Source organism: Chaetodon trifascialis, chromosome 4, assembly GCF_039877785.1.
Source record: "Chaetodon trifascialis isolate fChaTrf1 chromosome 4, fChaTrf1.hap1, whole genome shotgun sequence".
Taxonomy (NCBI): Eukaryota; Metazoa; Chordata; class Actinopteri; order Chaetodontiformes; family Chaetodontidae; genus Chaetodon; species Chaetodon trifascialis.
Window position 1 is genome coordinate 27,855,386 of NC_092059.1, and position 23,274 is coordinate 27,878,659.

A 23,274-nucleotide genomic window follows, 5' to 3' on the forward strand; every position below is an offset into this window, starting at 1 on the left:
AAATGAAGGCAAGGCAAGGCAAATTTATTTGTATAGCACAGTTCATACACTAGGCAATTCAAAGTGCTTTACAGAAGCATAAAAATACATTAAAATCACACATTTCAAAGAAAGAAAGAAAGAAAGAGAGTAGAAGAGAATAGAAAAATTAGGAAGGAAAAGAAGGAATGGCTTCATGCTGTTTGATGAATTTTGAGGGATTCATGTTACCAATTCCTTGTGAAAATAATCTCATTAGTCGGGCAACTTACTGTAACAGTTTTGTCAAGGGAAGTGCATCGTGTGTGTTACTAAAAGCTGCTTGTCAGAATGTATTCTTGAGAGAGAAGATGAAAACAAAGAGTGGCAGCAGTAAGTTCCTGTGCCGTCAGCATGGACTCTATGCTTGTCTCTTTTGTCCATTTTGGAGTATTTTTTGCCACAGTCCCATCAGCTAGCCTGGTCTCCAGTTTTGTCAGCCACTTTTCGTCAGCAGTAAGTCGGTGGCCAGCTAATTTGACCTTGGCTCACTTGATCTGCTCGGGACTGACCCCATTAGAAAATCTGTACAGTGAGAAAATTAGGCCAGACTGTGAAATCAAAGTTCTCTGGTGGCTGAGTGGATCAATTCCACTGTTTAGCTGTGTTGTTATGAGCAGAGCAGGTCAGCTGGACTGAGGCCAGAAAGAAGGACAAACGCTTTTCCAAAGGATATGGTGGCCTGTCCCTCTCCACCACCACCACCACCACCCCCGTCTAAGAAACAGGAAGAGGAAGAGGAGAGAATGCAGCTCTGACGTCTTGGCAAAAAAAGGCATGAGGGCTGGTGGTGGTGGTGGTGGTGGTGCCAGTGATGTTTGGAAATGTAATTTTTAATAGAGTAGTAACATTTTGTGCAATTAAGTTTATTTGCTTCAGCTGCGAGCTGCGGTCAGGATGTTATCATCTTAACTTAGCATAAAGACTGGAGACAGGTGGAAACAGCTAGCCTGGCTCTGTCCAGCATTTAACAAAACACAATGCAGTTGCTGCTGCCTCTGAAGTTCACTAATCAACATGCTGTATCTTTACACAAAAGTAAAGGTAAAGACTATTATCCATGCTTCTCACAGGAGTACATCCTGAACCAGTCTCTTGGAGAACAACTTCTCAAAGTAAGTGAGGTTGCCAACGTTAGTGCCATTGTGTCTGAACAGACACCAAAAGCAGTGCTCACCAACTGTGTCTGGCAACCCACGCTGTCGCCAAGTGCTGGACAGATGGATAGATTGTTGTTCGTCTAGTTATTTTGGTGAATCTCTGGCTTTCATCTAACAGACCAAAATTTATCCTTACACTTACAGTGAAACAAAAGTTATAGCGTGTTTATCTCAATGTGATATATTTGTGAGTCAAACAGACCACAGTTTTTGCTGACTGAGATCCAAACACACCTATGACAGAGTGCTATGCTAACAAGGACCGACATGGTAACGGTAAACAGAGGTTTTATATGATGGACAGGGTGGCCATAATTTCCCCAAATCATATCAACCAGATGAATCAATTATCAGAAATTTTTTAACTGGAAATATTTTTTAATTGACTGACTTTTTTTTTGCCGTGCAGTGCTGGGCAGGTAAGTGTAGAGTGGGTTTGTCAGAGTGTGCCTGCTGGTGGTGATTGGGCAAATAGGAAGACTGAACCAAAAATTAGGCTGGAAAACCAAAACAATGACTTGAAAAACCCTAAAATACCTTATTATTATTGTTGTTGGAACAGTAGATTTATAGATAATCTTCTGTGGGTTTGTCACATTGGCAACACCTCTCACGTTACTAAAAGTCATCTGATCTGTTGTTACTACAAAACATTTTCAGCTTTAAACAAAAGTATGGTTCATGGCAGGGTGTCTTGGAAATTCCTCATGCACATTAACGCTCCTCAGAGGTGGACCCTTTCCAAAAAGTCAACTTTACACACACTATGCTCCATTATACAATAGACAGATTGACAGGAAATTTGCTAATCTAGTTTATTCTGTCAAGTGAATGCTCCTCTTGATGTTCAGGACCCCAGTGACCTTTCCTCCAGCACAACCAGTGAGAATGTTCACCCTGCCGCTCATGCTCGAGCTTTTTAATCTCAGTGAATGTTAAAACTCTAAGAATAGAAAAGCCCTCATCTCTTAGCTCAGTAACAATGAGGTCTGTGTACCGTCCAGTGTTGATGTCTTCATTACGTGTGAATATTTTCTAGTTTCACCTCTGCTGCTACTGTCAAAGCCCAAAATTGCCTTCATCATGATGTAAGCGGCGAACCAGGAAGCGTACAGGAAGGAAAGCAAAAAAAAGGGAAACAATCTGTCCCAGCTGCGACCTCTGACCTTTCATTTTTCACCTCACCACGTGCAGGAACAAGGTCTCACCTCTGTGTGACTTAGACAACATGGATTCAACTTTTAGCTCCTCACTTACTCGTGCTATTTTGAGACCTAATGTTTCCTTCCACGGACAGGCCTTCTAACCTTAGCTTCTGTATTGTCACAGCTACAGTAGTTACCGTATTGTGGTCTGTGAAAGTACGTATTTTATTTCTTTATGAAACTACCATCAGTACGAAAGTCCATGCAGTGTAACTGTACACCTGGACCTGTTTATTCTGATTGACTAAACACATTCTTTTTTCCTTTGTGTTATATAATATAGTATTAAAACTATTCCAGCAATCAACAGCAGCAGGAAGTGTGCTTGCAGCAAGTACCCATCACCCAAACAGACTTTAATTAAAGGACATGATTAAAAACCTGAACCCAAAAAGAAAACATTTTTTTTCTCCACTGTGTCCTTCTGTTTGTACTGAATAATATTTGATTTAATAGCTGGAGCCTATCCCAGCTGTCAACGGGCGAAAGGTGGGGTAGACCCTGAACCGTTGCCAGCCGATCGCAGGGCAACATATACAAACAAACAACTCACACCTAAGGACAATTTTATGCCACATTTCCACTAGCGCGGCTCGACTCGACTTGACTCTACCCGGTTGTTTCCATTAGGGATAGTACCTGGTACCGATACTATTTTTAGTACCTGCTCTGGCGAGGTTCCAAGCGAGTAGAAGCGATACTACTGTATATGTGTGACGTCAACAGCCTGTCAGCCACTGATTGGCCGGAGAGTGTCGTCACTGGTCTGCGACGTCCAACACCGGAAAAACAATCCCTCCATTGTAACACCGTGCAACAGCAACCGCTGACTTTATTCTTTATTCTCACTCGAGGGAAATGGCTGTTCGTAAAATATCACCGCTTGTACTTTTCTAGAGTGTTCTGCCTTGCAGCCGAAGCCTTTTCTGGGTTTCTTCTCTTGCTTTGTGTGTGACAAAAAGCCACAAACCGAGCAGCAAATACAACATCGCCTCGATGTCCTCCATTGTTTGTCGGCTCTGTTTGCGTCGCGTACAAAATGACGTCATGGCAGTTTCGCGCAGCCGTGGTATGACGACCCTGCCTACGTTGAGGAGGTACTATGAAGTACTCAATCGTAATGGAAACTCAACCAAACCAAGTATAGTAGAGTAGAACCGAGTCGAGTAGAGCTGGAACTGTGTAATGGAAATGCGCCATTAGAGTCACCAATTAACCTAATGAGCATGTTTTTGGTCTGTGGGAGGAAGCTGGAGAGAACCCATGCATGCACGGGAAGAACATACAAGCTTCACACAGAAAGGCCCTGACTGACCCGGGGATCGAACCGGCGACCTTCTTGCTGTGAAACACGCGCACTACCTGCTGCCCTACCTGCTGCCCCACCGTGCCGCTGTTTAGCTATTTAGTCAAAGTAAATTGCATAGGTAGCTGCAGAATACAGAAAGTTTTATGTTGGTTACATTTACTGTTTATTCCATTATTTTATGATTGGCACATAAATTGACACATTTTTCACATTTACCTTAGATTTTCTGGTATTTAACAAAACAAGAAAAAGAAATTATCTCTTGCTTTTATAGATAGAAAGGACACATTTCCAGTGGTTTAATAAAGGCCCCATGCTCATGAAGCATGCTCAGCTTATAAAGGAGCAAATAAAACTTAACTGATTATAGATCACAGACAAAGAGCAACAGATTGGGCTAAAAAAAAACAGCTGCTCATTCATTGTACCTTTTCTAGAAGGCTCTGTGTCACCAGTGACATCAAAATGTCGTCTGATCTTGCCAATAATGTGTCAGAGCTCCCATTATCCAGTACAGTACAGACAGGGCTGCTTCGTGATGTCAACAACAGCTTCAGCACATCAGCGAGAAATATGTTTGGCACTTGAAGCCCTTGAGGCCATCATGTTGTAGCCATTACCCAGACATGTTCATGTTTGATCCAGCTCTTCTGTCGTCTCTCCCTTTAATGCCCCCACTCTGTCTCTTTCTGACAGATGTTAGATGTGTTCTTCCATGAAAGTGAAAGTAACTAATTAATTACTTTGGTGAAAGAAAACGTTTCAAAATATCAAGACACCCTTTATGTTTTTGCTACTGCATTCACCCCAGTATCACTGAGGCCCATCACCAACAGATGGCTGAGGCACTCCATTATATTTATGGATTTGTATTTGGTCATTTCATTCAGCCCACCAGTCTGTCAACAATACACCCAAAGTAAAAAAGAAACTGCGACTCCATGTATACTGTAATGTAAGACAGATGCTCCTCACGGGTTAAAGGGTAATTAGTTAAGTAAGTAGGGTAAGTAGTTTGTAATATTTGGGTTTTCTGTCGTTTGTGTGTAATTTATGTGTTTTTACTACTTAATTATCTCTTAATCCACACAGACAACCAATTAACCAATTAGTTTATACATTAACGTACCATAAACCTGATTATGGTGTTACATCACTTAATAAATAACAGTCCTTTTAAATATCATTGATTTGCAACTGAAAATATTTCAGACCCATAAGTTAGTTCTGAGAGGCAGAAATTGCATCAGTGTCGATCAGCAGCCTTACTGAGCTTCCTACAACTCTGTTCCAGTTACCTTGTGGTTGTCTCCAGAATCCAGTATTACATCTAAAATGATCCACATTTATACTTCAAGGGTCTATGGATAGGAATTTCCCTGCACACTCAAAGAGATACTGTCCTTCTATTCCCTTGGTTGCCCAGAGCAACAAAACACAGCAACATTCAGCATCATCCCTCTCTACAGCCTGACCTTTTTCACTGGAAACTCTGAAGGTCACTCGTGAGGTCCCTGTAACACACCCTCCTTTCATAAACCACCAGTTTAGGAGGCGCTTACAGGCTGAGCGGGGGAAGGGCATTTTGTTGAAGGGAGCTTTAAATTGAACAAGAATATGATTGTCTGTCTGAGGAGCAAGCTCTTATCTGGTGGCCGCAGCACTAATCATCCTGACAGCATGCCTCAGTGAGACAGGAGTAGCCATTTTGGATTGGGCATCCATAAAGCACAGTGTGTCCATGAATTATGCATGAGGGGAGGACAGGCTTTATGGTAAATTACACATCTTGGTGCTGCTGTGAAGTCATCAGCCACCAATAGGGGGTTTCGCTGTGAGTCATGTTGTTACATGGTCTATGAGCAATAACAAAGAGGGGGTGTTTGTGTATGCTGTAGGTGTGTGTAGGTGATGTCATTATTGTGATACTATAGGAAGAGCAGATTTCCTGTATTTGTTAATAAAACTTATTCAGAGCTGCGTCTGAATTGCCAATTGCACAAGCCATGCTGGCATGCTATTTTTTTTTCCCAGGATGGTAAAGTCATGAGCTGCCCTTACTAGCCTCTGTGTGGCAAGTACTTGCCTTCATTGGTTGGGTGAGGAGTGAGATTTGTTAGGGTCAGAATAAGAATTTCAGGGTAATCCAATCAGAGGCAGAGTGGGGCGGGTCATGCCTTTGCCTTCCAGCATGCTGGGTGCCATAAAACACAGCACATTTCATGGCACTCAGCATTTATTTGTGTTGTTAAGTCTCACAGGAGCTAACGACGCCTACGCCCACGTTGGTTAGCTGCAAACTGATACGTTTAGTCACATTCAATGAATGCACGTTCATGTACAACACAAGATCTCAGGAACCTTTTGTCTGACACAATCACTTATTTAAACACAATGATAATGATGATAATGGCAGATAGATGAATCTTCTAAGTTCAGAGCTGAAGAAGCATTTTGGATAAGAGGCGAAACATCTTCTGGAACCACAGGCACGTCCAGTTGCCTTTGGAAGCACTTAGAAGTACCATGACCTGGATGAATGATGATCTTCACAGACAGATAGATGAATGAAAAATATGTGGAGAAAATCATACACTCCTGCTAATTTAATGCTTAGTCATATGAGGCCACTGGAACAGCCACCAAAATATGAAACATTTCCATATTCTAACACACTGACCTGAGCATCCAGCAGGTAAATCATACACTCCCATACACCACTTTATCTACTGTATGCAATAAAAACAATTATAGGTCCTTTATAGATCCGAGTTGCAAACAGTGTATTACAAATTCTACAAGCCACACTCAAAATCAGGATTATGTTAGGTTGTTTTGTTTTGTTTTGTTTTGTTTTTTGTAAGGAAGCCACAACTGTGTGAAAGTGATGACTAGCTAAACGCAGTGGTTATAAAGGAGCATCAGATGGCTAAATGATGTGACGGTCATACCACATAGAGCGCATTTCCCATGATCGGGCTCCAGTGATTTAACACACAGTGTGGAGAGCTCAGCTGAGGTCCGCTTAGATCAAAAACGTCCGATCATTTCAGCCTTGTGCTCTTCCACGTGGCACTAATGATGGGCCAACATGCATGACGATCAGACAACAGGCTGTTTGTGACTTTCTTCAAAAGGGCTGGAAGAACTAAGAGAGGAGAGGATCGGCTTTTTTTTTTTTTTTTCAATAGGTTGGGGAGGAATTCCATTATCAAGACATGCATTTACAGTATGTAGTAGTCTGATGTAATAAGAAAACCACTGCCTGAAGCTGCGCTGTGGTCCGGCAACCAGCTGTGTGGTTCAAGCAGGAACGAGTGAGCTCCCTGCTGGTGAGTGAACAGCACTGCTGTAGGGAAGGAAAAATAGAAACACGGGTAATAGAGAGGAAGCACACAACCTACTAATAACGGCAATGTGCATAGAGTAAGCTCCTTCTACACAAGATTTTCATATTATCCAGGTTTCTGATCATCTCTGTTGTATGTATGTAACTCCTCCAGAGCCAGCCCTTTTCTGTCAGTCTTCCAAAATAAATCAGATATACTGCTCACCATTGCCTTCCAGAAGAACCAGCATTTTATTAGAGATTTATCTGTGTTTTCCAAAGCCTTCAGATGTGAACACTGAGAAATATTCTGTGCAGCCAAACATTGTTTTAAATTGTAATATACAAAGATACCAAGTACAACATTGATATAAATCTGAATTTCGGAGAAATTTGTTAAAAATGATGTCCACATTTTCATTTCCTTTGGTGTAGTTCTAGCTTCAATGCAGGATTGTAATAAACTAAGTCCAAAATGTATGACCTTGTCATACAGTGTGGAAAAAATATGGGCTAAATTTTTCCGAACTTGAAGTTAGGGAAACTGAGAAAATAGCATGGACCTAACCAGGGAAAATGGTGTTGGAGCTGTGATCAGAGAGTGAAACTGAAAATTACAACAATGGAGGACCTGAACGTAAAGAAAAGAGTAGTAGTTATTCAAGCGAATCCAGTCAGATAGTGATGTATCTTGTGGGGGGGATGACAGCGGAGACACAGAGAGACAGGATTTTCATAGATCCACATGTGGTTGGAAGGTTTGTAGCAGAAAAACTTGGAGGTGTGTGCTCAGTCAGGACTACAAGAAGTGGGATAGTTGTCACTGAATGTGTATCAAAGCATCAGAGACATAGAGCCCTGAAGACTAGTGTATTTGGAGATTATACCTGGGTTACCTGCCTGTCACTTCAATCAGAAACAAGGAAGAAGGGATTAGTAAGTGGAATTCCACTGTCAGTAGAGGTCAGTAGAATGATTTCAGCATATTACAGGTGTGTGTGAAGCAAGGAGACTTTGGTGAAAGGGAAAAAGAGGACAGTAAGTCAGTGTGTTTGACTTTCAAAGGGGAGTTGCCAGAGAGAGTGTGCTTTGAGTATGTGTGTAAGGCCATATGGGAGGACTCCTCTGAGGCATAAAACTGAACAGAAGAAGAGCAGCAATATGTTTTAGCTGTGTAGCATGCCACAAATTCTTCTTCAGAAGAAGAAAAAAAAACCCCGCGTGGTAAGGGATGATTTGGTTTGATTTAGGTATGAAAATGTGTGCAACATTCACTTGACTGTGACTTCAATTCATGTGACACCAACTGTCATTTCCATGAGATCCATAGCTGCTGTTTACTATGCTGTGCTATTAGCTGCCTAGTCTCACTTAATATTTGAAGTATTTTTTTAACCAGTCCTGGTGTCCTGCTGCTGCCCAGTTAGTTTAACCTAAACCTAGCCTAGCCAACCAGTTTGGCTTTTTCACCGCAGTCAACACTACCTAAATAACCAGTGTTGCGATGCAGGTGATTGCTGTGCAGATAGGGCTTCTCTTCTATTCTAATCACGTCCGCGTTCTTTCTGTTCACACTACATTAGATGTCACAGGCCCCCCACTTTGCTCTAGCAGCAGGCCAAATAGCAAGCTTGCTCGCACTAGTTTGTCCCTCCCTGTAGTAGTGTGGCCTGGTCCGCACTCACCCCTCCCAACTGTGAAACATTTTTCACACTCATGAGTAGAGGTGGGTGAAAAAACTTGATTCACATTAAAACTGATTGACAAATGTTAAGAATCAATTTTCTTAGAGTTCGTTGACGATATTGATGTTATGAGAAAGGCAGAGCTCAAGTACAAGGTAATTCATCTTTAAAAAAGTGGTTGCAAGCATGTTTTATTTGATAACTAAATAATAATCATTGCAAAATGAACATGAAGTATACTGTCAACTTTCTACGCCGTAACTCAGAGGCTAACTATAGCGGAGCAGAGCAGCACTTCCAAATGAGACTACACACACTGCAGCATTACTGAAACAACCAACGGCTTTGAAGAAAAATATTCAGTGCTCAGTCTCTGTTTCACGTTTCCAAGTCCCCACACTCGCTCACATCTCGTACAACAGTGGCTCTCTCTGGAGCTAGCAGTGCAGCAGAGAGGCTGCTCTCCACTGCTGTAGATGTCTATGCATTTATAACACAGCAGAGCTCATTTTGTTATTCACATACAGGCAGGAAACTGTAAGATGCTTTCATATTAATTAAAGCTGTTAACTTTATAAGATGAACAGGCTGCAGGTCATTTATCTTCATTCACCAGTAATGTTTCACACTGTGTTTCAGTGGACTAAGGACACCAGTGAATGGCTTGGGTTGCAGTATAGAACAGACAGAAAGCAGTTGCCACTTTTCTCTTTATTGAATCTGGAATAGTTTTGAATCAAACTGGATACCCAAGAATTGGAATTAATTCATGAGATCCTCAAAGATTCACACCCCAACTTGCCAGCCCTGGTGTCAGTCCCACTGATTTGCGTGCCTTTCCCACTCCCACTGACGGGGATAAACAAAAAACTCTAGTGTTAGGGGACTCCATTACCATGCCATCTCCATCACTATATCCATGTTTGTTTTCCTGTATTAGTATTACATCAGTATTTATCAATGTGAAATATGGAGTACCTCAGGGCTCTGTTCTTGGTGTTTTGCTTTTCTCTCTATATAATTCACCTCTTGGCCAAATTATACACAGTTGTGCACTACATTTCCACCGGTATGCTGACAATACTCAGCTATACCTGTAAAGGCAACTATAAGTAATAACATAATGAATTCTCGAATTACGAATTAGGAGGCCTGCTTGACTGTGGTGAACCTGGACTGAGGCGTTGGTCACTGGCTCCACTTGACACAGAGACCACTTTGTTCAAGTAACAGTGACTTTAACAATCGTGTGATTTGTCAAAGTTTAGCAGCCATCTTGGTGTTGTCTTTCACTTTTACTTCATTGGCTTCCCATTCATGTCAGATCAGACTTTAAGGTGCTTCTGATGACTTACAAAAGTGTAAATGGGCTTGCCCTTTCATATCTGTCTGACCTCATCATACTTTGTTTCTCATCCTGTGTATTACGCTATCAGAATACAGGGTTCCCTTCTGTCCCCACAGTCAAAAGAAGTCCACTGACCGCAGAGCCTTTTCCTATCATGCTCCCTCCCTCTGAACTTCTCTGCTGACAATATGTCTCCATTGATGCTTTAAAATCCAAAATCTAATTTCTTCACTTTAACTTGCACTTAGTGCTTATTATTTGATTAATCCAAACTTCACACTTGTTAACATGTTAACATTATCCTTTTGGTGGGTAGTGGGTAACTAGTCTTTTAATCTCTTAACTCTAATACATAATATGTATTCACCACATTGTCCTGCTGATGAGAAATCAAAGTGTAACCTTTGTAACCTTGTAACCTTCTCATAAACACTGCATTTCTCTAATCTTGCTCTATCTATCTATCTATCTATCTATCTATCTATCTATCTATCTATCTATCTATCTATCTATCTATCTATCTATCTATCTATCTATCTATCTATCTATCTATCTATCTATCTATCTATCTATCCTCTCACCTCCAGTCCCACTTATCTGAATCAAGGTTCTGAGGACAGAGGGTGTCATATGAGATACAGATTGTAAAGCTTTGTGAGGCTAATTGTGATTTGTTGACTTTGGGCTATATAGATAAAATTAGACTTTTCTTGACCTGACCGAAACTATGTGAATACTACTAGATGCATTTAGTGGCAGTTTGAGAGCTTTCGATCACATCACACAAAATTGCATGACAGCAGATGGCATTTCTCATGGAACTGTAGATGTATACAATTTCCATTATTAGATTTTTTGAAGCACTTTTTTGTTTAGCTGCTCTGAAACATTTGACCCAGAACATCTAAAAAAAAAAAAAGAACACCTACTAAATGGAAAAGTGGTGAGATTTCCACAGTTCTCAAGGTCTAAAAAGAACTATACTTTGAACAAAACATGGGGAAAGGAAATGAAATTTGAACACTTACAGTTCCATACTATCTGCTGATGAAGGTCATATGATAAAATGACAACTACTGCACTGAAGATGCACAGGCTTTTCACTGTCCCATACACAAGCAATATGTAAGTGAAAGGTAGTGTGCATACTTATCAAGACTGTATGAAAAGACTAGTGTGGAAAATAAGGATTTGGAAAAAGAAATCAGTGTATCATATGTGGCTTGAAATATGAAAATATGAATATGAAATATGACAAGGAGGTTTGTCAAGATGACACTATAAGTGAGAAATATATAGGTAGATTTTAACAAATCCAGTCTAATCAACACCTTTGAGCAGCCGCAGATGCACCAAACACTTTTATCCCATGTGAGCCTGGGTCCCAATATATCAATTCTGGACCCCTCGCATGGCACAAGATAGCTCAGTTTCTATGGTAACACTGCACAAGCCCTCCTCCGCCCCCCTATCACTACAGTGCTACAAAGCGATGCAGGAAGTGCAGTGATGGAGGATGCTGTGTGCTAGTCTCCAGCGTGGCACATTAACCTACTTCCCCACCAGCCGAGGAAATAACCCGGATGCAGAATGGGAAAAGAGGAGGAAGAAATAGGATGGACGGAGCAGAGGAAGCAGAGGAGAAGGGTGGAAAGGGAGATGACGGGGAGGCAGAAAAAAAGGATGGAGGGATGGTACAGATGCAGAGGGGATGCAAAGGAGGGGAAAAATGAGCAAGGGAGAAAAGTGACAAGGACAGAAAAAAGAGCAAATAATAGATGGAGGGAGAGAGCAAAAAAGGTGGAGAAAAGATGATACAGCATAGAAAACAGAAGTAGCTAATACTCATGTAAGATGGTAAATATATCGTGTATGGTCTTGTAAATAAAAGACGGGATTCCTGGGTGCTAATGAGATTGCTAGTTATTTCCAAGCATAGACTGTGACACATAATTACACTAATGATAGTATTAAAAGCCCTAATCATATTAAAGGCACTATATGCGCAGGATTTTTACTGCAATTGTATTCTAGTAAATCATTCAAAATAAAACAAGATCCTGGTGTCAGCAAATACTCAGTCAGATGAATCAAACATCAACCCGAATCTCATGAACAATTAATGTATGCTGCAGAATAGAGAAATACTGGATAGCCTAAACAATGACATGACCCCAGTTAGATATATTTTTATGCTGATGACTCCAGAAAAACCAATAGTGGTCAAGCTCAATGACTCCCCTGTTGTATCCTGACGACATAGTTTCTCTTCTGCCCATGTGCAGAGCATCCCTCTGCATCCATCTGCACTCAGTGGTCCTGATGAGAGGATGGAAATTCCCAGCCTCTCTTTCATCTGCTCTGCTTCTCATCACATTTTCAACTGATTCAAGCATTTCAAGAAGAAGATACAACCTTATAACACATCTTCCACCACACACTACAACGAACAACAGGGAGATTCTCCAAGAAAAGACGCCTCTATCGTATCCCAGAGGAGATCCTCGTGAAAAGAAAAGCTCTTCTCATTCTAACCATCTGAAAGTGTGATATATGAAGAGGAAGATGAGGGGAAAAAAGGAGACGAATGTGACAACTTACCGACATGAGTGATGACACACTGCACCCTCTGTAGAAGCTCTTGGACCGACATCTCGTCTTCTCTCAGCCAGCACAGCATCTCAGGGTGTAGGTCGTATCCACTCTCCTCCCCTTCTCTTTCGCAGCTCTCCCTCTCTCTCTCTCCACTGCCACGCCTCCTCTCGTCACCCTTCCTTCCACAACAATCTCCCGTTCTCTTCCTCTGTGATCCAATTTCTCCTCTGAGGTTTTTTTCTCCTCTGTTCTCTCTGCTGCTTCTTGTTTCTAATTCTTTAATTTTTCTTATGTCGAGCCTCCCCTCTCCTTCATCACAGCTGCTCAAAATCCAAACAATCACAGAGCCTGAGGATGACAATGATGATGCCACTCCCAGCCAGTCAGCAAAATAGTAAGCCTGGGAATAAAATAGTCAGGCTTTTAGCTGGACACATGTGAAATGACAAAGACAGCCAGTCAGGAAATAAAACAGTAAGTAGCTCACTCAGCCAATCAGTGAATAAAATAAGCAGTCACCCTGTGTTTAGTGAACAAAATAGCAACTTAATTTGTCAACCAGTCAACCAGACAATAAACACCACAGTCAGTCAGTCAGTCAGTCAGGCAGTGAACAAAAGAGACAGTTTGTCAGCCTGTCAGTCAGCAAACTAGGTAGTAAGTGAAAAACCGACAAGATCATTACAAATAAGAGCCAGTTTGTCTGTAAATCTATAAGCTATATAACAACAAAACACCAGTTTTTCAGTCCTCTTCAACACGCGGCCAAACAGATTCACAAAGAATAAGCCTCCAAGTTAATAAAGAAAATGACATTCCAAAAAATTCCAAACCTAAGAAAAAGAAAGGATGCTCCTATGGCAGTTAGGAAAAAAGGGAAAAATTGAAAATGTACATTTTTTGTGAGTCCACTGAAGACACTCTTCAGGTTCTGGGTAGGAAGGCACTGCTGCTGCTGCTGCTGCTGCTGCTGCTGCTGCTGCTGCTGCTGCTGCTTTGATGATGCTCTGTTTGCTCTAATAAAGAAGCTGAGTCACAAAGAGAGAAAACGAATCAGAGGACTGTTATACCTGCCTCCAGGGCGGAGGGAGAGACACAGAAACACAGGGGAGGGTGGATGGATGGGGTGGGGGTTAATAGGTCTAAGAGAGAAATCCTGGTGCCTGGAGCTAGGCTGCACATGGACTGGAGCGAGTGGAACATTGACTGATCTTCAAGCTGAAATATTCCCTGATTTTCACTGGATTTAACCTTGATCAATATTGAAAGCTTTATTTAGTGACTAAATGTATCTGTACTAAGAATCTCTGATTTCACAATCACTATCTCTGGAGAGCTCAAACAAAACAAATCAATAGCCTCCACCCATCATTCGTCATTCATGCTTGGCCTGTCTGAGTTCATTCAGTTCTACCAGAGGAAACTCTGCTGATCCCGTTCCACGTTTTGATTGAAGCAAACAATGGCAGGCAGGGACATTAGCATATCTCCACGAGCCCATGGCTCCTGGGACAGTGGAAATTGCCTGGGAGACGACCATTAGTCAGAGACGTCTGCACTCAGCCTCACCCTGCCAGCCAATTACAGGCCCTACTGAAGGCTTTCAATGACAGAGGCAGCAGCTGGCAGACAAAGCAGAGCATAATCCTAGGAAATGTATACGCTGTCCAGTAGGCTTATAGTGGATTTATTTTTGGGAAATTACAAATTCATAAATAGCGGGCAAAAATGCGACTGTTTCTTTCTCAGTCTTAGCATACAATTCAAAATCTGGAATATAACAAATAAGTATTAACAAAGTAGCGTAATATGAGAAGAGAAACATTTAGGGAAGGTAAGAGAGGAGAGGAGGAAACAAGAGAGGAGAGGAGAAAACGAGAGAGGAGGGCAGAAAAAAGAAGCGAACAGGATGGGAGGAGACGTGAGCGAGGTGAGGGAGAAGGGGAAGGACCACCTCCAGCATCCGCAGCGTCTGATTGGAAGACATGAAATGTCGTCACCGGAAGTTGTTTTCTTCGCCAGAGCGGGAAGATACTGCTGTCGTTCCTCATGTCAGCAGACTCTGCTGGACGCTGAGACAAAAGTTATCAAAAGAAATATCTCTGTTAGGTTTTGGCACGCAGGCACTTCGACTGTGGGATATTTAGGTTCGTCTTAACAGCGTTCATACATAAAGTAAGTGCGATGCGTCCATCTGCTGAAGCAGCCGCTAACAGTTGGCTAACGTTAATGCTGTTAGCTGATAGTAAACAGGCCAGCACTGCTTGCTGAAAATGGCTAATTGTTGTTTTGTGTTAGCAAGTTATTATGATATATAACGTCAGCTATAGTTTATTCCATTGCAGCTATGTCAATAATTGCCATTTTAATGCTAAATTACAACATTGTAGCATATAACTGAACAGCATTGATTCTCATTGTTGAGGGAAGCTAGTAGCCCAGTGACTGCCAAACTTCGATCAGAAACGGAGCTTTTATCTAACTTAAGATGGCTAAGTTATACACCTCGGAGAAAGTGATCTATAAACTTTTCTGAACTCAATTCCAGCTTACTGTTCGATATCAACCACTAACGTTACTGTCTGAATAACGAGCTAGGAAATGGGTTGCAGATGTTGTGTATTACAGGAAACTAACTGATGGTATTATTTATAATGATCAAATTGTTGTATGGAGTTTGCCACTGAAGCATGCCGGGTCTCATGTTGGCATCACATGTACTGTAGTGGCGTTGTGCTTATTACAAAGTTGGTAATTATATTTGACACTTTGTCTGTGTTCTCAATTTCTCCTGTTGGTTTAATCACAGACAAATGAGGTCATTATCAGGAGTCTGAGCCTCCTGAGTGCAACAGGGACATTTTTCAGTCCCGAGTGGTCCAGTTGTTTGACCCATCTGATAAACCATCTAATATTCCAGACATTGCGTTCAAGGGAAGCTCTTTGCTGCAACTTTGTAATATGTGTGTGACTGTTTTCAAGCTGTACAACTCCTCCCTTCAATATACAAGCACATTCTTCTGTATATACTCTTTGTAAATGCTCTTTTTATTATCTGTTGTTTGCTATGTTTTGTGTATACTTATAGTTTCTCGGTATATATATTTTGTTTTTATAGAATATATATATACATATATTCTTTATTCTTTTCTCTTCTAATTTACCAAAATCAGGAGGCGTCATGCAGGCCTTTTTGAAAGGAGCAACTGTTCAGACTACGAGACCTCAGAAAGACAAGGCAGCAGCAGGGCCCAGTACGGAGAAGAAAGCCAAGGCCATTCCTTGGGTAGAAAAGTAGTAAGTGTGATCCACAAAGCCTGTAATGTTCAGTGTGCTATGGTGTTGACGCTGTTCTGGAGGTGTTGGTTCATGTTTTGGCACTCTGGTCATAGCTTTTGGTGGTGGTGTTGAGCTGGACTGCATTATACTGAGAGGTGTTTTAAATATTCTGCTCACTCGTGTGTAACATTTGCAACAATGTCACCAAAAACGGAACATTATGAGCTTCCTAATGATGGATGTTATGTGAGTACCGTTGTATTGAATTATATTGAATTGTACCGGTGAGCCTAATAAAGTGCACATAATCTGTACTGATAATGAGTACCTTTGTAAGGCTATTTCAAATGTGTAATTAATTTGTGCCTTAACATGTTAAATAAATATTAACAGGCTTTATTTTTGCAGCAGGCCGAAGTGTGTGGATGAAGTGGCCTTTCAGGAGGAGGTGGTATCAGTGCTGAAGAAGTCTCTGCAAGGAGCGGATGTAAGTATCAGGCTCTTCCAATGGCTTTTACATGTCATTATTGGACAGTCAGCCCTGTGTCCCAGGAGTATCACCCTAAAGAAAGATGTTTATAGAGCAGGAATGACCTGTTCTGACACCTCCATTAACTCTGTAGCTGCAGGCATGACTGACAGCAAAACTAATTGCAGCATATAGATGATCAGAGTGGGCAGCACATACATCTTAATGAACTTCAGAGGAATTCCTGATTTAAAATGTATTTAAAAGTTCGTTCACCCAAGTTACACAAAAGCCATCCAGATGTTTTCAACATTGTGTGGTTCTGAAATGTCTGTAGCCAGCAAGTCGTTCCAGTAATAATAAATAGCAAAACAATTTTGGGCATTGTTTCCTCTATAGACAACAGATTTAACATGTGATGGTTTGTTTCTTTTTTCATAGTTGTATATGTACTTTTCTTCCTTTGTGCTTTTCCTTCAAGAAAAACACTCTTGATAACAATATCACAGAAAAGCAGAAATATCGCAACAATATAAAGGCAGTTGATAAATAAAAGAAATGAAATTAGTACTCACAAAAGCAGTGCAGAGACAAACATCAGCTAAATCATGCAGTATTTCTGTGTTGTCTGAACAAAGCAAGGAATTTCTTCAAATTCAGCACAGACGTTCACTTGGACTCGAGGCTGAACTGATCACATTTTGGTGGTCAAAGGTCAAGGTCACTGTCACCTCAGCTGGTGACTTGACACCAAGGCAATAACTCTAGTTGTGTTTTGATTGCAGCTTCCTAACCTGCTGTTCTATGGCCCTCCTGGAACAGGAAAAACCTCCACCATCTTAGCTGCTGCCAGAGAACTTTATGGGTGAGTGAATGTTGATATTGGTTGGTTCAGAAGAAGAGGTTTCTGTATACCTTTTTTTTTTTTTTTTTTTTTTTTTTTTTTTTTAACCTGTTTTCTGTTTACGACTTGTCCTCTTGTATCCTGTCCTCCTCCACTGTCCCCCCTCCAGTCCAGAGCTGTACCGACAGAGGGTTCTGGAGCTCAATGCCTCTGATGAGCGAGGCATCCAGGTCATCAGAGAGAAGGTCAAGACCTTTGCTCAGCTCACCGTGGCTGGAACTCGCCAAGAGTGAGTCAGCATTGAGTGCGTCACATATGTGCTGAATGTAGTGAACAGTTCAAGATGCTTCTGTCAGTCAGTACATTCCAAACTGTTGCTAAAGCTCACAGTCACTGTGTTTGGCTGTATTTGTAGCGGAAAGTCGTGTCCTCCTTTCAAGATCATCATCCTGGATGAGGCGGACTCCATGACTGCTCCGGCTCAGGCTGCTCTCAGGCGGACCATGGAGAAGGAGTCCCGCACCACCCGCTTCTGCCTCATCTGTAACTACATCAGCAGGTCAGCTGACTTATCACAGTCATCAACACTTAAACACACCCTGTGTGTGACAGATGCTGATCCTGCTGTGTGTCTGTGCCGCCTCCAGGATCATTGAGCCTCTGACCTCCAGATGTTCCAAGTTTCGATTCAAACCTCTAGCCAATCAAATCCAACAAGAGCGCCTGCTGGAGATCTGTGAGAAGGAGAAGCTCAAGTACACCACAGAGGTAAGAGAGAAAGAAGATGATTAGAAAGTGTTGCTGGAGTTTATACCTGGAAGAAATGTTTAAGATTTCTGGCACGCCTGTAGTTCGGTTCATTTGGTCCAAATTCAGGATGTCAGTCCCGGTTAATTTTGTGTTCGATAGCCCGACAACCTTTAACTGATAACTAACTGGTTAATGTTACACTGAGGAGCATGCTGGACTGGATGTCTCCGTTCAGTTGTGTCCTGGAAGACTTCAGTGTCCTGGACAAGTGAGAGAAAGTCTGGTCAAATATGATCTGTGGTTCTGCACCCTGTTTCCCATGTTTTTCTAAGTGCCTAATGGAGACAGCAGTTTTTGAAACTGGTCCAGTATTGAGTGACAGCGCTGCAGCCTGCAGCCATGAAATGGGTTGCACTGTAATCCCTCCGGGCGTTTGCACATGTCAGTGTTCATCCACTGAAAGTTGTTATTCTGTGTCTGACAGCATTATGGAAAGAATCCCCACAGACACACTTTTGTTAAAGGGTGAGATCCTTTTTGTTTATCCAGAAAGAGCTGTTACAAGATGCCAAACAGTCATTTTATCATTGTAAACATACTTTATTCAAACTCAACAGACACAAAATAAAACTCACCAAACAATCATCTTTTCACTGTTCCAGCAGTGAGCACCAAGTCCACGTTGGTTGAAATACACTCTTAATTAACCAGAATATTTTGACATCTAACTATAACAGAAACCCTGCTTCTAGTCAGCATGGATGACAGGGATTTGGGATGAAGCTTTCATTTGTGAGAGCTGTCCAGCAGTCGATGGTCAGTCAGAGATTGGACCCACTCAGCCCAAGTTAGGCACTCAGGGCACAGAGTGGGAATGAAAGAGCGGCCATTCTCTCTCAGATGTTTCAAATGATATGTTTTAATGGGCATCCTGCCTGGTTCTGTTGATTTGATCTTTTAGTCCAATGAAACAGTGTTGGGGAGTGTGTTTATCTACAGCTGACAGCACCTGGCCAGCACACAATGCATTTCAGCCATGTTGTTCAACACTTGGAAGACTGTCTGATGGAACAGATAGCAGCTGTCGAGGTCAGGGTGTGATGACTGTTTGTGTTCATTTAGAGTATAGCAGCTTTGGTGAGGGTGTCAGACGGAGACCTGCGGAAAGCCATCACCTTCCTGCAGAGCGCTGCACGCCTCAGCGTGGACAAGCAGATCACAGAGCAAGCCATCACTGAAATAGCCGGGGTGAGACGTACTTCTGTGTCATGGAGGAGAAGCATGTCGTTAAAACACCCTGAAAGCTTGTTTTACTGTATTCCAGCCATGTCACTCTGTTGTTGTGCTCTCTTATAGGTCGTCCCTCCCAAGATGATTGACAACTTGCTCCAGATCTGCTTTAAAGGAACATTTGAGAAACTGGAGGTTGCAGTCAAGGTAGGTGTTCTGACATGTTGGCTCTTTCTCTGACATGCACAAGTTTATTATTGTGATATTTTAGGCTGAAAATTTCATGTCAGTAATTAACGATGAAAAGCAAAGAACACATTTTCCCTGACGTTGACATGCAGTGAGTGTGTGTTGCACTGGCTTCCCTCACTCCATATAATGTCACATTCTCACATGCCGAATGTGTCCTCTGTCAGAACATGGTGGATGAAGGCTATGCAGCCACACAGATCCTGAGTCAGCTCCATGAGTCGATCATCGAGCAGGACCTGAGTGACAAGCAGAAGTCAGCCATCACAGAGAAGATGGCGGTAAGTGATTCTGATGGAGCGCCAGGGAAAGACTTCTGGCTCCCGTTTAACTTTTAAACTAATATTGTAACAGTCATGAGTGCAGTGATGACAAATTATTACACTTTTCTTAAATATGATTATCAAGCTTGAGGAGCAGAAGCATAAGTTTTTTCAGACTGTCGATTGACAAAGACACAGCTGGAATGATTGATGGATGGATCAGGTTTTACGCTCACTTTACAGACCTGTGTGTTTCAGTATCAGCAAGTAATGGTGGTAAATGTAGAGACGAATGCGTAATCACTTATATTCAAATGCAAATGTGTGAAGAAAAGTCCTTTTAACGTTGAGTATCTGCCGATACAAAATCTAATCTGTTACCTCGATCTACCTTCATGTTGACCAAACGGTCTGTCACACTGAAATAATAAGGTGGAGAGACTAAACTTGGTGCATTTTACATTTTTGATTCAAATATGTAAAGTCCTGGTTCCAAACCATTAAGTCAATAAGGTTAAATTAGAGATGTGAATGGAGTTGTTGGAGTCACTTGTGATTGGGCAGTGGTGTTCCATCGTGATTTTCACCTCACAAACCATTGTAACATCGCCCCGTGTTTGAGTTTAACGACTGCTATTTATGATTAGATTCACATACGATTCACTGACAAGCCTTCAAAAGCAACTGGAAGACACAAATGGAATGAAGAGTTTATACAGATATGTTTGACAGATTATCAATAAACTGCTGTGTGGCTTTTAATGTGGAGGCAGATGTGCCGCGTTTTATATCGATGTCATTCCACAAGACTGCATTTCTTTCAGACTTTGTGTTTACTACTCCATACATGTTAAGAAATATGTGTAAATATTTAAGTGATTAAACATAAAGCAAAACAACAGTCTGTAATTAAACATCAGGTGCCCTGTAGTGACAGTGGATTTCTATGGATTTCTTTCTATTCATTTCACTGATTGTGTTTATTATGCCATAATACACTTTGATACGCCATGTTGAAGGTAATGTCCTTCTTAAAACGGTTTGTGCTTGTGTTTTCTCTCTGCTTCAGGTTGTGAGTAAGTGCCTGTCAGACGGTGCAGATGAGTACCTGCAGATGCTGAGTCTGTGTTCAGTCATCATGCAGCAGGCCTCCCAGAACAACTAAAACACCAGGAAGCAGCATCTGCTCCCCAGGAGGGGTACGTCAGCTGCTTCCTGACACATCAGCCCTTCACTCACATACAGCAGTGTGTTCAGACTTCGTTTGAGACGACCGGTGGATACCAGATGACGGTGGTGAGAGACCAGAGCTGTTGTGTTTCTTGCTGTCTTTAATCAGAAGCAGTCTCCCTGCACTTCATTTCAGTAAATAAGACACAAGCATGTGAAGATGCGCTCAAAATCACTTCCTGTCAAATCAGCCATCAGGTGTCTCTTTGTTCCCTTTCATTCCTGTAACTACTCACCACCAGATCTTTGTGCACTTTTTGCAGGTTGGAACGTAATAAATAGTTTTTTGTATGTTTTCAGTGTCAGTTCCTTGAAATCATTGCTCATGATTAGAAAAGACTTACAAATGTGTATGGCAATTTAATTGTTTTATGGTGTTTTATGGTGTTTTATGGTGCATTGTTCAATCCACAGACAGATATAATGCTCACTGCCTCTTGTTTACACGCAAACAGAGTTTTTTTCACGGAAAACGATCATTTTTAAAAACACCTGCCAAAGTGGAGATTTCTGACAACGCCGGTTATTTGTCAGCATGTAAACTGGGTTAAACAGCGTTTTAGGTTCTACACATCACAACATGCGACTGAATACTTAACGTCATGTGAGTGACCTATGTTTACACTCCTGCCCATGGAAACATAACCACTGTGTAGCCACAACATAGACTCACTTGCCGCTTCATTACCTGCACAATGTCTGGTACAACACCTTTCAATATAATGCACTCCAGTACAACACCAACACCCCCCATCACCTCAATAAAATCTTCATTTGGCAGAGCTTGCATTACATCATACAGGTGTACCTAATAAAGTGGCCAGTGAGTGCACACACTAAAGATGAGTTAATGGCCCAAGTTGAGATGTTTGTGACGTGCGCAGGTTAACCTTTGAGTCCGTTGGAATGTGGCCTTCTGTGGAGCCATATCCCATGGTACCCTGAGCCACAGCATTAGATATTTTTAACATAATATATAACTAAAATGATCAGATACAGTAATGTTATCCTTGTTTCCATGCTCATCTACAAGTATATTTTTTCCATAAAGTATATCCCCGGGCTGTGCATGGCGCCTTCCGGGTGTGGGTTCAGACTTAGAGATTTTCAGTTTTGGTTTCCTGTATGCTGCCTTATGGAATAAGCACTCTGGGTTTATGGGCTCTTTAAAGGTGATTTTTTTTGCTCTCTTGCTCAACATCAACCATGATTCCACCCTCTGCACTCCTACCAGCCTGACAAAACAGAACACAAAAGACACATGAAGGTCACTTTTTGTGACTCATTAGCAGGGCAGAAAACAGCGCCCTCTACTGTGCCTGGTCAGTGCCCTGCACTAATACGCCACAGGTCAAAACTAGACTGGTCGTTTGCCTCCACCAAGCAGTCAAGTTGCAGTTTACATCCATGTCTGTCCAGAATCATGATATATATGTAATGAAGACTTTGAAGGAATTTAATAAAAGGTATTTTTGGTGAAATGAGTTTTCCAGAGGAGAACAGAGGACTGATAGAGAGCTTCATCACATGGTGCAATGATGATCACCTGAAGCTCAATATCAGCAGAACCAGTGATTCTGTGGTCGACTACAATGCTTCAAATATGGATGCTGCTGCAGAGAAGCTACAAATTCTAAAACATGGATGTTCACACATCTTCAACCTGACAGCACACAAGATCTTTACAATCAGCACAGTTTGAAGGTGGACACCCAAGAATAGTGACACCAATTCAGTAACTGACCAAATGTGAAATATGGTCACAATCTCCCCTTCTGAAATATGGTGTTGAACAATGGCCTGAAAAGTGTTGCTGTAGAACGTTATGATATAAGCTGACCTTTGACCTTTTGGATATAAAATGCCATCACTTCTTTTAATTCTGTGAGACTTTTGTGTAAGATTTTGTCATAATGTGACAATGTGTGAAGACACAGTGACCTTTGAACAAAATCTAACCAGGTTATCCTTGTGAACATTTATGACTATATGACTAAATGATTATATGCAATGAAATGCCCTCAAAGCATTCCTGAGAAATTGCAATAATGAGAGCAGAACTTTTACTGTATGTACTTCTATGTAATTTCATGTAATTTTTATGTAATTTATGTAATTTCAGTAGAAAATCTTCTACTGTTACACTTAGCGGGTTATCAGATGGAGATTTTACATAAACAAACATATGTTTCTAAAATACAAGACAGTGTTAAGACAGATTAAACCAGTGGTTTCTACACCTGTAGCACAGCAACTACAACTTTTACTTCTGATACTGTAGGTACATCAAGCTGATACTCTTACTTTTTATG

General features: G+C 41.5%; 2 protein-coding genes across 5 annotated transcripts in view; one reads left to right on the top strand and one right to left on the bottom strand.

The window, feature by feature from the left end:
• The window catches only part of mcf2l2 (MCF.2 cell line derived transforming sequence-like 2), a 130,805-nt gene extending 117,728 nt beyond the window's left edge, over positions 1-13,077 (bottom strand). The window contains exon 1 of one of the 3 annotated variants that reach the window (XM_070960721.1): positions 12,655-13,077. In XM_070960721.1, the coding sequence (XP_070816822.1) occupies positions 12,655-12,733 (79 nt within the window). In that variant the 5' untranslated portion in view covers positions 12,734-13,077. The remainder of the gene's footprint in view (positions 1-12,654) is intronic. The other 2 variants (XM_070960716.1, XM_070960717.1) reach the window with 2 other exon arrangements.
• On the top strand, positions 12,337-21,258 carry rfc4 (replication factor C (activator 1) 4). 2 transcript variants are annotated; one of them, XM_070960732.1, is made up of 11 exons: positions 12,337-12,741; positions 15,822-15,945; positions 16,336-16,414; positions 17,182-17,261; positions 17,410-17,529; positions 17,656-17,799; positions 17,888-18,008; positions 19,113-19,238; positions 19,347-19,427; positions 19,637-19,750; positions 20,802-21,258. In XM_070960732.1, the coding sequence occupies exons 2-11, from the start codon at positions 15,830-15,832 to the stop codon at positions 20,895-20,897; spliced, it is 1,077 nt and encodes a 358-aa protein (XP_070816833.1). In that variant the 5' UTR covers positions 12,337-12,741; positions 15,822-15,829; the 3' UTR covers positions 20,898-21,258. The 2 variants fall into 2 exon arrangements, with proteins under 2 accessions (XP_070816833.1, XP_070816832.1); XM_070960731.1 differs by lacking the exon at positions 12,337-12,741 and adding an exon at positions 14,607-14,823 and having other exon boundaries at positions 20,802-21,257.
• The last annotated feature ends 2,016 nt before the right edge of the window (positions 21,259-23,274 follow it).